This window comes from Sus scrofa, chromosome 1 (assembly GCF_000003025.6).
Source record: "Sus scrofa isolate TJ Tabasco breed Duroc chromosome 1, Sscrofa11.1, whole genome shotgun sequence".
NCBI lineage: Eukaryota > Metazoa > Chordata > Mammalia > Artiodactyla > Suidae > Sus > Sus scrofa.
The window spans coordinates 71,663,602-71,680,485 of NC_010443.5; the positions used below are offsets into that span (position 1 = coordinate 71,663,602).

General features: G+C 41.3%; 1 protein-coding gene across 1 annotated transcript in view; it reads right to left on the bottom strand.

Annotated features, from left to right (window-relative positions):
* Window positions 1-16,884, bottom strand: part of PREP (prolyl endopeptidase) — a 531,010-nt gene that overhangs the window by 167,303 nt on the left and 346,823 nt on the right. The window contains exon 3 of the mRNA XM_021083601.1: window positions 11,190-11,382. Coding sequence (XP_020939260.1) covers window positions 11,190-11,297 — 108 coding nt within the window. The 5' untranslated portion in view covers window positions 11,298-11,382. The remainder of the gene's footprint in view (window positions 1-11,189; window positions 11,383-16,884) is intronic.

The following is a 16,884-nucleotide window of genomic DNA, read 5'->3' on the forward strand; positions in this document are numbered from 1 at the left end:
TCCCAATTAATTTTCTTTCTTTCTTTCTTTCTTTCTTTCTTTCTTTCTTTCTTTCTTTCTTTCTTTCTTTCTTCCTTCCTTCCTTCCTTCCTTCCTTCCTTCCTTCCTTTCTTTCTTTCTCTTTCTTTCTTTCTTTCTTTCTTTCTTTTTCATTTGTCTTTTTGTCTTTTCTAGAGCTGCACCCACGGCGTATGGAGGTTCCCAGGCTAGGGGTGTAATTGGAGCTGTAGCCGCTGGCCTACACCACAGCCACAGCAACTTGGGATCCGAGCCGCATCTGTGACCTACACCACAGCTCATGGCAACGCCGGATCCTTAATCCACTGAGCAAGGCCAGGGATCGAACCCGCAACCACATGGTTCCTAGTCGGATTCGTTAACCACTGAGCCATGATGGGAATTCCCTTTATTTTTATTTATTTATTTATTTTTGTCTTTAAAAAAGTTTCCAATTAATTTTGAAGCCTGTGTATCTGTCACAAGCCTAGCATACAAGGGTGAGGAAGTTTTGGACACAATCCTTTCAGACCACTGAGGTCCTTTGTCAGACAAATAAATGTTACAATTATCGAAAAGTACTATGGAACCTGTAACCTTTCCACATCAGCTACCCAGTGCAAAGCTGGGGGTCCCACATTCCCCCTGTCTTGTGACATCAGTTTAGAGTTCTAAGGTCCCCAAGACCACCTCCAGTTTGCTAATGCCCTAGACAGACTCATAGAATTAATTCAAAACTATTACATTCATAGCTGCAGTTTAGGGCAGTGAAAGGATACAGATAACCATCAGCCAAGGGCAGCAGAAGATGGGGAAGGGTCCAGGAGAGTCTGAACACAAGCTTTCAATTGCTTTCTCTTGATGGAACCTAGGACAATAACTCCTCTTAGTCATCCAGGGGAGCTCACCTCAGCCTGCTCTATTTGATTCAGGCTTGCTATGGAAAAATGCAAAGTTCCCTGTTGGAAATAATTAGAGAGGGAGGTTGGCCCTAACTGATCTATGCTTTCTCTTGCAAATCTCAGATTCTTCCCTTGTGTGGGTAGATGTCAATAAAAACAGGGTTTCTCAGGGATTAAACTGGAGAAGACTGTTCTTTTCTAACTTCTTCGTATGCACTCTTTCCAGAAGAGAACCATCGACGGACAGCGGCTCTTGCAGAGATAATTAGTACAGCCCTTCTCAAAGCCAATGGCATGTTCCACCTGCATAGGTGACATGATCTTGTCTCCTGTCTTTAAAAAATAGTTCCAAGCTTATTATTTATTTATTTATTTATTTGGCCTTTTTAGGGCCACACCTGTGGCATATGGAAGTTCCCAGGCAAGGGGTTGAACTGGAGTTGCAGCCACTGGCCTACACTACAGTCACAGCAATTTCAGATCTGAGTTATATTTGTGCCCTACACCACAGCTTGTGGCAATGCTGGATCCAGATCTGTAACCCACTGAGAGAGTCCAGGGGTTGAACCTGCATCCTCATGGACACTAGTTGGATTCTTAACCCCCTGAGCCACAACAGGAACTCCCCAGGCTCATTTTTTTTTTGTTGGCACAATGCAGTTCCTTGCCTTTGCTGACTGTCAGCCAGAGGCTAGTTTCACCTCCTAGAGGCCCTCCTCACTCCTTGCCATGGGGCCTCCTCCATCTTCAAGCCAGTAATAGCACATCAAGTCTTTTTCATGCCTTGAATCTCTCAAAGTCCTCCTGTGTCCTGGCTTGTCTGCCTCGCACCGCTGCCGCCACAATCATTCCACAAGCCGACCCAAGATGTGTGCTGTGGGTGGGGGCTTGAGGTTGCAGCTGCCGCTTTGTCTGAAACCCCTAGCAGGTTACTCTGGGATCTGAGGAGAGGGGAAAGTCATCTAAGAGGCTCTAAACCTTTTATTTTATTTTATTTTATTTTATTCTATTTTATTTTATTTTATTTTATTTTATTTTATTTTATTTTATTTTAATTATGTCTTTTCAGGGCTGCACTGGTGGCATATGGAGGATCCCAGGCTAGGGGTTGAATCAGAACTGTAACTGCTGGTCTACGTCACAGCCACAACGACTCGGGGTCTGAGCTGCATCTGTGACCTACACCACAGCTCATGGCAACACCAGATCCTTAACCCATTGAGCAAGGCCAAGGATCAAACCAGTGTCCTCATGGATACTAGTTGGGTTCGTTAACCACTGAGCCACGACGGGAACATCTAAGCCTTTTATTTTAGAATAGTTTTAGATTCACAGAGAAGTTGTCAAGATGGTACGAAGCACTCATGTACTTTGCTCCCAGTTTCCACTATTGTTACCATCTTACATTACTACAGCACATTTGTCACAGCTAATGAACTAATTTTAACATGTTGACATGAACAAAACTTCATGTTATATTCCGATTTCCTTAATTTTGACTTTTAATGTCTTTTTCTGTTCCAGGGAAGATCCCATCCAGGATACTGCATTATATTTCATTGTCATGTCTCCTTAGGCAACTCTTGGTTTTAGTTTCTTAGGCTATCCTTGCTTTTAATGACCTTGACAAATTTGTGGAGCACTGGTGAAGTGTTTTGTAGAATGTTCCTCAACTGGGATTTGTCTGATCTTTTTCTCAGAATTAGATTGGAATGAGAGGTTGAGGAGAGAAGGACCACAGAGGTCACATGTCCAACTCATCTCACTATCTCACAGGTACATGCTATCAGCAAGACTGAGCACAGTTGCTGTTGACCTTCACCACCTGGTGAGCAAAGAGTTGCCAGATGCTCCCATTATAAAGTTGCTTTTTCTCGCCCTGTCCTGTACTCTTTGGGAAAAAAATTATTTTGCCCGGCCCACATATAAGGGGATTTAACTCGGTTTTAAATCACCATAGACAGAATTTTAGAGTAAAATCTCCTCAATATTTAACCACAGTTTGGATCCTATAGGTAAGTTTGGCAGCCAACAGTCTTTGAAGTTCCTAATAAACCTGAACAGCATTGCTAGGGGAAAGAAAAGGGCTATGACTTTTCCTTCTTTTATATTTATTTTCTCCCTTCTCCTGAGGGGAGCTGTACTGACTCTCAAGAAGTGTAAAACAGAGTTCCCGTCGTGGCGCAGTGGTTAACGAATCCGACTAGGAACCATGAGGTTGCGGGTTCGGTCCCTGCTCTTGCTCAGTGGGTTAACGATCCGGCGTTGCCATGAGCTGTGTTGTAGGTCACAGATGCGGCTCGGATCCCGCGTTGCTGTGGCTCTGGCGTAGGCCGGTGGCTACAGCTCCGATTCGACCCCTAGCCTGGGAACCTCCATATGCCGCGGGAGCGCAAGAAATAGCAACAACAATAACAACAACAAAAAGACCAAAAAAAAAAAAAAAAAAAAAAAGTGTAAAACAACATGGTTCTCTGCCTGCCCCCCAACCAAGTCTAGTGAAAATAATCTATTACATTAAAGGTAGAGGAAAGCATGCTCCCTTTTCATTGCTTGAGCAAAGGATTGGGGAGATCTGGCCAGTGGCATTTTTTAAGGTCTAGTCACTTGAATCTTCACATTTATATTAAACAGTTTCTGTGCTTCAGCACCCCTGAAACTTCCTTTTGTCTTCACCCTTTCAAGAACAACCTATTGCTAAAGTGTGAATGTTGATGCCCGAATCAAACATTTTCAGCCTATCATTTTATCTTCTTTTTATGTTAAAGAAGTGATATATATTTTTCACAATAAAAATTTTAGCCCAGAAGTATATAAAATATAAAAGGAGAAGTCCCAGGCTCTGCATGTAGTAGAATGTATCAATAAATATTGAATTCTTTTTGGCTCTTAAGCCAAGAGGCCGGCGTTGTTTTATTAAAGAAAGTCTACTACCGCATAGTGAATAGACAGTAAAAAGGAAAAAGATTTGTTTAAAATTTGGCTTGGCCTTATTACTTATTAATAATAAATAATTGCATAATAAATAATTGAACACCAATTATGAGCTAGGTGCTGGCACATATGAGGAGGTGTAAATAATGCGAAAGCAAATTTATCTGTCTTTGAAAGAGCTTCCAACGAAAAGGGGGTAGGCAGGCTTCCATAACCAAAAAGGAAGTCAACACACCTCTCCATGCAAGCACAAATGTCACACACAGCACTCTGAAAAACTAAGTTTTCCTTTGTTAATAAGATCATGCCCTACTCACATAATATGTATTAGTTTATTTCGCTTGTTGAATCTGGAACACTATTAAAAGCTCTTGAGCTAATTTAAAACATGAGTGAGAACGGATTCTGTGTAACTATATAAAACACTTTCACTGTTTTCCTGTAACTGCCTGGAGTGATACTGTTTTTTTTTAAGATGATGATAAAAGATATTTGCTACTGATTATGCCATGAAAAGAGGATGCAAAATTTAACATTTTAATCTTTTCAAGTATATTGAGTACACCACACTTAAAACCTTTGATGACGAAATAATTTCTGTGAAATTCTATGGTAACTAATCTCCTAACAGCCCCTTGTCTATAATGATATAAGAAAATGTACACTTCACCATAATTAAATTTACTAAACATGAATCAATCTTATTTTATTAAAATATTATGTTAAAATTTATTATATTGTAATAAAATATGATTGTGTTGATTAAATCAACTTTGAAGTATTGTATTAGAAAATTTTAAAATACACAAAAAAATCTCATAGAATTAATTTCCATTACTTACAGACCCTTTCAGTATAAATAAAAATTATTTCATGATTGTAGACTTTTGTATATACAGATTTTTACATTATTTTTTACTTTATGTTTCATAAGTGTACTTCCATGTCTGCCCATCGCACTTATTATTTTCATGGTTGCCTAATGGTCCAGTATTGATATTTTATTAAATTAGCCTCTTTTGTTAGAAATTTAAAGTCTTTCCAGTTTTGAGTGGTACATGTAATGCTGCTCTAAGCACATCTCGTTATTTCAAGGTACTTTCCAATAATATGATTTCCTCTTCTTAAATTGTTTTCTTAAGACATGTTTCCAGAAATAGGATATTATATTGTCTGGCATTTGATATGCATTGTCAAGTTATTCTCCAAAAGAAATACTACCTAGTCACAAAGTCTAGAACAATAAAATGGACACAATTCTTTTTCTGAAGCCCTGCCAGTAGTATAATGATGAAATTCCCTTTGTGCTAGGCAACACAACTCAGACTCACTTCTTCTTTTTTTTCTTTTTTTGGTCTTTTTTCCTTTTCTAGGGCTGCTCTCGTGGCATATGGAGGTTCCCAGGCTAGGGGTCCAATCAGAGCTGTAGCCGCCAGCCTACGCCAGAGCCACAACAATGCAGGATCAGAACCGCGTCTGTGACCTACACCACAGCTCATGGCAACACCAGATCCTTAACCCACTGAGCAAGGGCAGGGACCGAACCCGCAACCTCATGGTTCCTAGTTGGATTCATTAACCACTGCACCATGATGGGAACTTCCCAGATTCACCTCTTATTTTAGTGGCAAACCTTGGAGTTATTTGGAAATCTCTCCTTACTAATGTAAGACTCATGACATCAACCCATAGAGCATACCCCTGACTCCAGGACGGCTCACAGGGAGCACAACTCACTGCAGGCCATCTGAGAACCCCCACTGAGACTACCCTCTTCTCTCCTACCCTTCCTCCCTCCCTGCCTCTCATTCTTTCTTCTTCCTGAACTTCGATTTGGAACCGCTGAAACTAGAATGGGGCCAGCACAAGTGAAATGGAATAGTGAGCACTGAAGGGCCTCTGTCTCCCTGAGCATGGCCTGTAGCTTTTGCTTTTCTACAGGGAAGGGGAGAGGATATACTATCTTCCAACCCTGGAAACCCTGCTTAATGAGCAGAGTGAATGATCCTTTTACGAGGGAAATCCTGCATGGCCACTGGTGTCACTCATAGAGTCAAACTAATACAAAGGGAAAAAGAGTCCCAGAATATATTGTGAGCAGAACCAATTGCTTAATAAAGCATCAACATCAGTTCAGATTGCTGGGACATTCCACTGCTACTAAAATATAAGAAGGCTCCCTTCTCAGATGCAGCTTTCTAAAAGAGAGTTCCAGAGTCCGTACGAGGGCCCACAGTCTGAACTTTGACAATTATGTGAAATAAAGGACAAAGAAGGGGTTATCGATAATCATAATTTATCAATGGAAGTGTGTTCTCTACCTTTCAATGTGTCTTGAACCCTTCAAATGGCACCATTGTCTCCTTAGATGGAGTTAGCCCGGCGACTCCCCGGGGAATCTTTGTTGCCTTCCTTGAAAAACATTTAAAACAAACAAGCCCCTTTCTCTTCCCATAGACGGAACAAGCAATATTCATGGTTATCTACCTGTGATAAGCACAGCAGTCTCATCTTACCTGACTTGAAAGGGTCATCTGTACTGTCAAGCCCAATTAACTTGTCTTACCCTCACACAAAGATGGAAGGTTACCGAAAGGCCACATCTTGCCCTGTATCTTGGCTGCTCTGGTACAATGGCCTGATCAAAGGCCATCAAAGCATCAGGCCAATAAAGGCAGGCCCTGCTTTTTGAGGATACTGGCAGAGTGCCACACGTGGAAGCCTGTGGGTTCATACTGGGAGGCTCAGACACCAAGATAGGATTTTACGTGTACAGGGCCCCTCAGAGGATGAGAGAGGCCCCAGGCTACTTCTTAATTTTATAGCAGGATTATATATAATTGTGGCATATTTTAAATATTTATGGTTAATAAATGAATGCTTTTAATACAAAAGCAGTGCAACATAATTGGGCTGTTCATAAGATAATTAACAAGATTTATTAAAAATATATAAGTATACTATAGGTAGGACACCTATAATGAAACAGAAGCTTAAATTTTTGTTTGTTTGTTTATTTTTTGCTTTTTAGGGCCACACCTGTGGCATATGGAAGTTCCCAAGCTAGGGGTTGGCCAGCCTATGCCACAGCCACAATTACACAGGATCCAAGCTGCAACTGTGACCTACACCACAGCTCACAGCTCATGGCAATGCTGGGTCCTTAACTCACTGAGTGAGGCCTGGGATTGAACCTGCATCCTCATGGGTACTAGTTAGATTTTTTGCTGCTGAGCCACGATGGAAACTCCAGAAGCTTAAATTTGAATGATGAACATCTTCTGTCAGTCAAAGACCCCCTTTAAGGAAAAAGAACCAAAAGTTCACATTCGAAGCCCTGGATAATGGGAAATCTGAGTCACCTGCAAGTCTCAGGCTTCCCCTGATATAGGCTCTGTAATTCAAGGAGATCACAAGACTCATGTGATTTTCTGGTCCACAGAGCCTATGTCAGCACTGAAAATACACTGGACACTCAGATAACTGTTGGTATATGTGGTTCTGTTTCATAGACTTCCAATGCTAAAAAGAAATAAATGAAAAAAAAATTTTTTTCTTTTTTAAGGGCGGTACCCATGGCATATGGAAGTTCCCAGGCTAGGGGTTCAACTGGAGCTACAGCTGCCAGGCAATGCCACAGCCACAGCCACAAAGGATCCACGTGGTGACTTATACTACAGCTCCTGGCAAAGCCGGATCCTTAACCTACTGAGCGAGGCCAAGGATTGAACCTGCAACCTTAAGGTTCCTCGTCAGATTTGTTTTGCTGTGTCATGATGGGAACTCCAGAAAATGTCATTTTTTTAACTCTCCTGCTTCTGGGAAAGCTTGACTTTAAATCACCTTAGATGCTTAGCCTACAGTGTAGTTCTTGCTTCCTTTAATGGCTCATTTCAATGCTGACATATTTGAATTTTTGAAAAAAACTTACACGGGACTGAGGTTATTTGATCTGGAAAAAAAGGGAATTTGGCAGGGTTTCCAGATGTCCCATATGGCTGAGATTATCTGGTAATTCTGTGTTGAAAAGAACACACACACACACACACACACACACACACACACACACACACACAAACTCACATGTACTAACACAGACAATATTTGAGTCCATGTTAGACAGCATGGGGTTAGCATAAGGTTTGTCAAATACCATATCCTCCAGGTGTAGATCTGGCAAACCTAGCAAGGATGAACATTGATACAGATCTTTAAGTATCTAAATATTTTCTGTATAAAGTTGAAAACCATATTTTTTATGGTTCTATTAAGAATACAAAAGAATAAGTGGATTTAAACTACTGTAGATCAGGAATACATGCCAGGTAAAACTATTAAAGCAGATCACAAGACTCATGTTCAGAATACATTGCCAAGAAAATTTGTGGAGCTGTATCTTCTGGTAGAATGAAGATCTTAAAAACTAAGCAAGGTGACTTTCTTAGATGTACATTGTTTGACCCTTACTCTGGTACAGAAAAGGAATAAATGAAGAAAAATCATTTGCGGTCTCTCAGAACTTTAAAATATGATAATGTACAACTTAAACATCAAATTTATCTTTCTTGAAATACTTCTAACACCTTTTTTGGGCTACTCCTTTCTGATAATCCCAACTCAACTGAATAGACTGAGTCATGACTTGAACTTTAAAGGTAAATTGAATGTCTGTCTTGTCTTTTAATCAGGTCAGTGTTGGAGCCCTGTTGTCTTGAGGTATTTTGGAAATGAATACCTAGGAAGGAGGAAAGGCCAACAAGAGATGGGTCTGGGATTATTATGAGCCACTTTATGAAGTTAGGAGATGGCAGTGGCATGGCAGAGTGCAACAGAACTTTGTACAGAGGCTTCGGGGTGTGATCCTTGGGGTCTTTCTGAGCAGGGGAAGCTCTCAGTGCCCCTAGTAAAGCCAAAGAACAGAAGAATGAGTGACAGGAACTGACCTTAGGTTGTATTGCCTTGACTCTCTTTGCCTTCTCTCCAAGTTAGTAGGCAGAGCTGCTGTCCCAGATAAGGGCTGACACCAAGGTATCTATGGCTGCCAGGCTTAATTTTAGTACCTAATTTTGGACAAAAGAGAGCCTGACACCTAACTAATCAGTGGATCTTTTGAATAAATGATTTTAAGAATGTCTTTTGGCCCCAGTGTTACTCTGCTAGGTAGGATTCTGGTCCCCCAAAGATGTCCATGTCCTAATCTCCAAAACCTATGAACATGTTACCGTGCCCAGCAAAGGGAAATTAAGTGTGCTGATGAAATTAAGGTTGCTAATCTGCTGGCCTTACAACAGATTATCCAGGTGGGCCTGTTATAATCACAAGGGTCCTTGTAAATGGAAGAGAGTGGCAGTAGCATAGGTCAAAGTGATTCGGCATGAGACAGACTGAAGCTGCCTTTTCTGGCTTGGGGAGAGAGGCAGAGGACTGAAGCCAAGGAATGTGGGCAGCCTTGTGATGCTGAAAAAGGCAAAGAATTGAGTTGTGCCCTAAAGCTTTCATGAAGGAATGCGGCACTGTCAACATCTTGATTTTAGCCCAATGACACCCATGTTGGACTTCTACTCTACAGAAGAGCAAACAAATTGAATGTGCATTTTTTCAAGTCCCTCTATTAGCAGAAATTTGTTCCTACAGCCATGGAAAACTAATTCCCAATGACATTCCTCCCACCACACTAGATGGTCCTTAGGAGGGAGAAAAGCAGAACCATGACTCTTTAGTGGCCGGTATGCATGTGGTAATGGCAATGAAGACTCTGTGATACTGCATTCACCCACCCCCCAAACAGAGACACTGATCAGCCTCACAGCACCGTCCTCTTGTCTTTCCCACCTCTCCAACAAAAGCCCTCCTCGCTGGCCCCTAAGTCATGATTTCCTGCTCATTTTCATCCAGAGAACACATGATAGAAGGTGACGCACACAGCACATTTTGCTGGGGATACTCAAGTCTCTGTGAGTGCATGGTGACTCCATATTCCTTCTGTCCAGTTCAGGGATGAGGACACAGTGACAGGTGAGTGTTATAGAAAGCAGCCATCCTAATCAAAATGCTGATCATGCACAACAGGTACCCCAAACCTACACTTTTTTTTTTTTTTGTCTTTTTAGGGCCGTACCCACAGCATATGGAGGTTCCCAGGCTAGGGGTCGAATTGGAGCTGTAACCACTAGACTACACCACAGCCACAGCAACGCCAGATCTGAGTCGCGTCTGTGACCTATACTACAGCTCATGGCAATGCTGGATCCTTACCCCACTGAGCGAGGCCCCGTGTCCTCATTGATGTAGTCAGATTCATTAACCACTGAGCCATGATGAGAACTCCCCCCAAACCTAAATTTTAAGACAGAAAGTAAATGGTAGTTGATACCAATTAAGAAGTTGATTTATTTTCTTTACCTACTAGTCTTTTTGTGCATACAGTTTAGTTTTCTTGGATTCACTAAGATTCAGCAGTGAGAACTAAAGTTTATCTCTGTAGAAGGGATAAGGGGTTTATCCACCAAAGGATTCTTCAGTTTCCTACAAAATGAGAGTGAAATTAGAACCTTTTATGCTTTAGCACAAGCAATGGGTGGCAAGGCTGAGAGCGCTTTTGAATCACGTCCTTGGGAAATAAGAAACTCTGAGATATGAGTTAGGGAATACTCCATCCACCTCTTATTCTTACTAAATGCTGCATATTTTTAGTCTCTTTAGCATTTTCAGTGCAATGATAACTAATGTGTGTGCTGGGTTTATATGAATTTTTATATTTAATTCCCCCATGTTACAGATGAGAAAATGAAGGGAAAAAAAAAAAAAAAAAAAAAAAAAAAGAAGGAAATTGCCCAGTAGGATACAGTTAGTACTTGGTGAATCCAGAATTTAAATCTAGACTTCTGGGACTTCATAGCCCTAGTTTTTTTCCCCCTTTTTTTAGGGCCACACCCATGGCATGTAGAAGTCCCAGGCTAGGGGTCAAATCGGAGCTGTAGCCACTGGCCTTCACCACAGTCACAGCAATGAGGGATCCAAGCCATGTTTTCAAACTACACCACAGCTCATGGCAACGCCGGATCCTTAACCCACTGATCGGGGCCAGGGATCAAACCCGCAACCTCATGGATTCTAGTCGGGATTGTTACTGCTGAGCCACAACAGGAACTCCCATAGCCCTAGTTCTTAAGCATGGAATTTTATCACCCTGGAAAGGATGCCCTTTACCATGTGAAAAGATAGGCTTAACACACAAGGATCTTGTACAGCATACCTTCACACTAGGAATTTTCCTTTCTTCTCAACTTGCCCAAACCCTACTTAACAGTCAGAGCCCAACTCTTTCCATTTCCTCCCCAAGACCTTTCTCCTTACCTGGCGAGCAGGTCTGTGGGAACTAAGGAGCCATCCTGTATCCTTTGCAATGCTCAGCCCAGGGCTTTTCATGTAGTTTGTAGTTGGCAGCTGCTGGGGAGGAGACATGCCCCCAGTCTTTGTCTCAGAACAGTCAGACTAGAATCTGCTTTCCCACTTATTGGCAGTGTGGCCTGAGCTCCGGTGACCTCATCTGCCAAGAAAAAGGAAAAGAAAGGAAAAATAAGTAATATTTATCTCCCAGATTTGTGATTGAGAGAAAATGAGCTCTTGTTTAGAAAACCACTTTGTAAATTAAAGGACCATTCCAATACAAGGGATAATAGGATTATCAAGTAGGATTGTGAAAAAAATTTCATGTTGCATTTCTTGAACTAGTCCTGAGATTGCAGAAGCAGGGTCAATTTCATACATGAGCAGATTATCACGAAGGCATTCTACTGCCATTGAGAAAGGCCGTGAGATCAGAACTGTTTACCCTGGTAAAGAGAAGTAAGTTTTCAAAACAATCTCCAAATGTTTGTCTATTCAATAGACAATTGTGAGCAACTCCACAGAGTCTCTGGCCTCAAATTAGAGCAAAAAAGGGATTTGGTCCAGACATAAGGAAATGCTTCATGAATATAGAGACTGAGAAACCTATTATTAAGGGAAATTGTGGAGACAAATAACAGCCACAAATAAGTGACTTCATGCTGCCAAATTGACCAAGGAGAAAAAGAAACATGTTTATTTTTCAAAATGTGGATGTTCTGAAGCAATTAAATCTCTTCCCTCACTAAATTGACATATTTTTGGTCTTAATGGCACTATAAAATTAAATCCTTTAAAAAAGATTTAAAATATAAGAGATGGCATCTCTTCTGGGGAAGAAGGGAAAACAAAATGAAGAAACTATTAAAAATAGAACTGTTCAAGAATACATATTGTAGACTACCATAAAAACTTATGGGAAAAGAAATGGTCTCAATGAAATGAAAACCACCCCACAGACCCCTCTCTTTTCCCCCCAGGCTGCCTCCTTTGCCTCCTGCAATAACTGCTCCCTCTGTTTGAGCCCCCATCACTATTAGGCTAAGATTGGGGACCACTGCTCCCTACTTGGCTTCGTCAGTGATCAGTGTTGAGAAAGCAGAGTGGCCTGAAATACCGGTGAGGATGTGACACAGAACAGGTGAAAACCCTCATGCCCTCCCAGACGTGGTTTCCGCCTAGCTCTCCTTCGTACACATCTTTCAAAAGGATGGGACCATTCCTGTGACGACTGAACACTGACAGCAAAGGTAACCTGAGTCCAGCTAAAGGTCACTGACCGGGCTCCATGCTCTGCAATAAGCTTATCTGGGCCATCTCTTGAAATAATAGTCACTTCCCAGTCTCCTTCATCTTCTTTGCTCGTTACCTTTCTCCCTCCTCCCCCAGCAGGGCCCACCCTTCCCTTTTGGGCAGGGATCCTTCAGCACGGTTCTCTCTTTTCTCGGGCTTTTCCTGTTGCCATCACAAAGCCCTCAATGTCCTGTGCAGGGTATCTTCATCTAAGCTTGAGTCAAAGGCCATTCTTGCTGCAGGAAAAAAAAAAAAAAGAAAAAAGAAAGAGAAAATCTCCTAATTTAAACGTCTTCCTTAAAAAAGAAAAGGATATAGTTTTAAAATAAACAATGAGTAGAGACTGAAGAAAAGGATTCTATGTGAAGCAATGTCATTTCATAACTGCCTTAGAAAACCTGGGAGTAAAAAGCAGAGTTTCTACCAATGTGTGGCATCTGCCACGCAGGCAGTGGTCCTAGGCGCTTCCTGGGTCATTCACTCAAGACTCAGTTTTCCTAAAATACAGAAGTGGATTATTAAACAAATGCTTCTACGGAGACTGCCAAAATGATCACTAAAATAAACTTGGGCCAATGCTGCTCCAGGTCTTAGGACATTTCAGATACTTATTATCTTGAGCAATTGTATGCTGAGTTCCAAGATCAGCAATTATGTGGAAATAAAAATGATAAGTTTTTTATTGCAGCAAATGTTTCAAATGATTGCCAAAGACAAATTCACTTGTGCATAAAATTGCTAAAACCTCTAAGTAAACCTGACAAAGGTTATTTTGCATGGCTGTTGAGAGTTTGTTCCTGTGTCGTTTATTCGTAGTTGTTAACCAGTTATTTTGCACAGTGTTCACAGTGTCAAAGAGCTGCAGGATCCTTGGAGTGAGTGAGACCCAAGCCCTGGGCTCAGTGGCTGGGAATTATTCTGATAGCATTGAAGCTGGGTCTTTGACTATAACCTACAACCATTATCATCCAGTCCCTGAACCTCCTCTTTGCCCACATCTCCATCCACTTTCCTCCTGCCTTCTGCCCTCTCCTATCTGCCTGGCACTTCACCCAGATTCATACCTGCAGGACCCCCTCCTAGCTTCATTCAGGTCTCTGTTCAGACTTCTCCTCCTCAGAGAGCCCCCCATCCCATCTGACAACACCCCTGTCACTCACCATATGCTATCCTGGCCTTCATATTTTTCATTTACCTTCTTTTTTTTCATTCGCAGGTATGTCTGTAGTGCCTCCTATGGTACCTTTACATGGTTGGCGCTAAGTAAACAGCACTCAACCAGTGAACGGATGGATGGATGTCCACATTAATGCGGGGATTGGACAGATTCACAGATCACTACAGTACAGTCATTGCTAGAAGCTTCATCTTCTGTCCTTTGAAAGTTCCTCTTATCCCCACTCTCCTTAGCCCCTTAATTCCCCATTCCCCCATTCATCCAGAATCACGTGCTCCCTGTGATGCTCTGAAATCTCCTTCTGCCACTAGCTTTATTTAAGCAAGGTGTTTGTTTTATCCCCTACAGATGGAAAACTCAGCAGTTTTCTTGGCTATGGTTCAAAAACGAGCGAGAGAGAGAAAGAGAGAGAAGGGAGGCGAGGGAGAGAGGGAAATTTAGTTCTCTCCTTATACCTAAATTCTCATCTGAGTAAATTTAAGCTGAAATCTAGCTGTGACAATAATTTGATAAATCTTCTCTGTAAGAGTTTTTTTTTTTTTTTTTTTTTTTTAAACATCCCCAAGGCCCAAGTAAAGCCAATAATACTCCTTCAGGACACTTAGCTACTACCATCATTCCTGAGAAAGACGGGTCAAAGAACTACCTAGCATTTATTAACCATCTACTCTATTCCATGCACTGACTAGGAGATTTAAAACTTCATTTAAGCCTATGGCAGGGTTCCTATTTGTTATGCATTACTTGCCAAGGTAATCAGAATAACAGTAGCATACAAGCGTACCTCCAGTACTTCAGGCATGTTAAGACCTACAGAAATACATGTGATATCTCTTTTTTTTTTTTCTTTTTGCCTTTTCTAGGGCCACTCCCGTGGCATATGGAGGTTCCCAGGCTAGGGGTCTAATTGGAGCTGTAGCTGCCAGCCTACACTACAAGCCACAGCAATGCAGGATCCTTAACCCACTGAGCGAGGCCAGGGATCGAACCCGCAACCTCATGGTTCCTAGTCAGATTCGTTAACCACTGAGCCATGATGGGAACTCCATGTGATATCTATTGAACGACCAAGCATATTAGGTAGTGTAGAGCCTAAGCTGTTGTAACAAAGATCCTGTAAAATACATCACCTTACTAAGAGAAAAGTTATTTCTTTTTCTTGTAACAGCCTCAGAGTATTCTAATAGGGCTGAAAAGGCAGCACTGCCTTACAAAGTCACCCAGGAACCACTGTTCTGCAAGGTCATCCAGGAATCAGGCATGTGGGTTGCTTCTGATAACAATATACACGTCCATGTCTAGATTCAAGGCAGCTTGTCCAATTGTTGTCATTTCTAAGTCAGAAGGAAGAAGAAAAGAGGAAGTGTAGGCTAAGAACTTTCATCTTTAAAAAAAAGGTGGAGGAGCTGCAAATGCCATCTTTTTCTTACTTCCCATTGGTGGGAATTTAGTCACATGGTCCTGCTAGCAAAGGAGGCTGGGAGATGTAGTTTCTAGCTAGGTGGCCATGTTCCCAGCTAAACTTGGAGGGAGTTATGTTCCCAAGAAGAAGAAGGGGCAAGAATGGTCCTGAGTGAAGGTTGGCATTTTTGTTTTGTTTTTTGTTTTTTATAAAATTAAGTTGTTAATTGACTGAATTTTAGGCCTGAGGAATAAGCACTCTGAAAGATGTAATGGACATTGGCATATTTCTGCTTGAGTAGAACTTTGTGAAGAGTTTTCCTGAATTTGGAGAATTTCCTTCTGACTCCGCATGCGTAAAGGTGATAGCTTATTTTTCTAGCATCTCTGACAGGTAGAGCCCAAGCACGCAACCCAGGTTCTGCTGACCGGATATAATCTAGGAGACTTCAGTTCAGAGGCAAGCAGCCTGAGGAGCCATGCAGAATCCATTTTCTGATGGGGGCAGCAGCACAGATATTTGATTTGGGGACAGCAGAAGCACTGGCTCTGGTGTCAGTTATTTAAGCACAGATAACCCAGAAGAGGAAGTTTGGCTATTCTGGCCAATTACAGAGTTTCCTTCCCAATTTTTGACTTGGTTTGGGTTTCCTTTGTTTTGGTCCTTGCAGGCCAAATATATATAGAAATTGTTTGTGTTTATTATCCCCCTCAGGCTCTTCCTGGAGGTAAGTGTTCTAACTTGGGACAGAGATTTTGGTTAGCTTTTTAATCAGTTGTGTGCCAGTAATGGTTTTTGTGGGATAAAATCTCAACCTGGATCTCAGTCATTATGGACAGCCAGTAAGTTTAAGAGCTAGAGGTTTATTAGCTTCAGAGATTAAGGCAGTTGTTTCTGAAGACATTTTTTTTTTTTTAAAGATCTTGTTCTTTAGAGAGCTTAGCTAGATTGTGTTCTTCATCCTCAGAGAGCCCTGCTGCTGGCTGCTAGTTCCTGTGTCAAACTTGGTCTCATCCCCCAGGTTTGCATTTAGGACAATTAGAAGGATGAGGTCTCAGCCCCTGCCACCCACACCTCTTGCTTGTCAGCCCCGACTGGGCAGAATGTCAAAGCCAGCTCAGCGCACACAATCTGGGTGGGAAGAGCTAAGGACTTTCATGTTCTGTCTCATTTCATTTATTTCTGTCTCATCATCATCTATGCCTGCTATTCCCCTTAAATCTGCCATAGATTCAGTCATGAGCCAGGCTTATAACTGGACTTGAATTAGTGGATACAAGAAGCGTAAAAGACATTCAATAAATATTGGTCGAATTGAATTAAATGGGACTGAAAAATACCCCCACTGAGGAATAGAACCCTTAAGGATTCTTTGGCTGCAAAAGCTGGAAACCCAGATGACTAGTTAAAGCCAAAAAGGGGAATTTATTGGAAGGATATATGGATGTCTTTATGAAGGAATGCATGAGAAGTAGAAATGTACCAGGAATGAAGGAAAACGCTCTTTACAGTGCTGAGTTCTTTTATTTCTAAAAAATTGCTCTATTCTCTCTCTTTCTTTTTTTCCCCAGAATGAATTGTTAAAATGTTATTGAAATAGGATTGACCTACAACACTATGTGACAGACTGACATTTTTTACAAATTAAAAAAGTTTTTATTGTAGTTTATTTATAATGTGCCAATTTCTGCTGTACAGCAAAGTGACTCAGTCATATATATATATGATATTTTTAAAAAGAATTATGCATATCTATATATATATACATATATACATTTAAAACAAATATT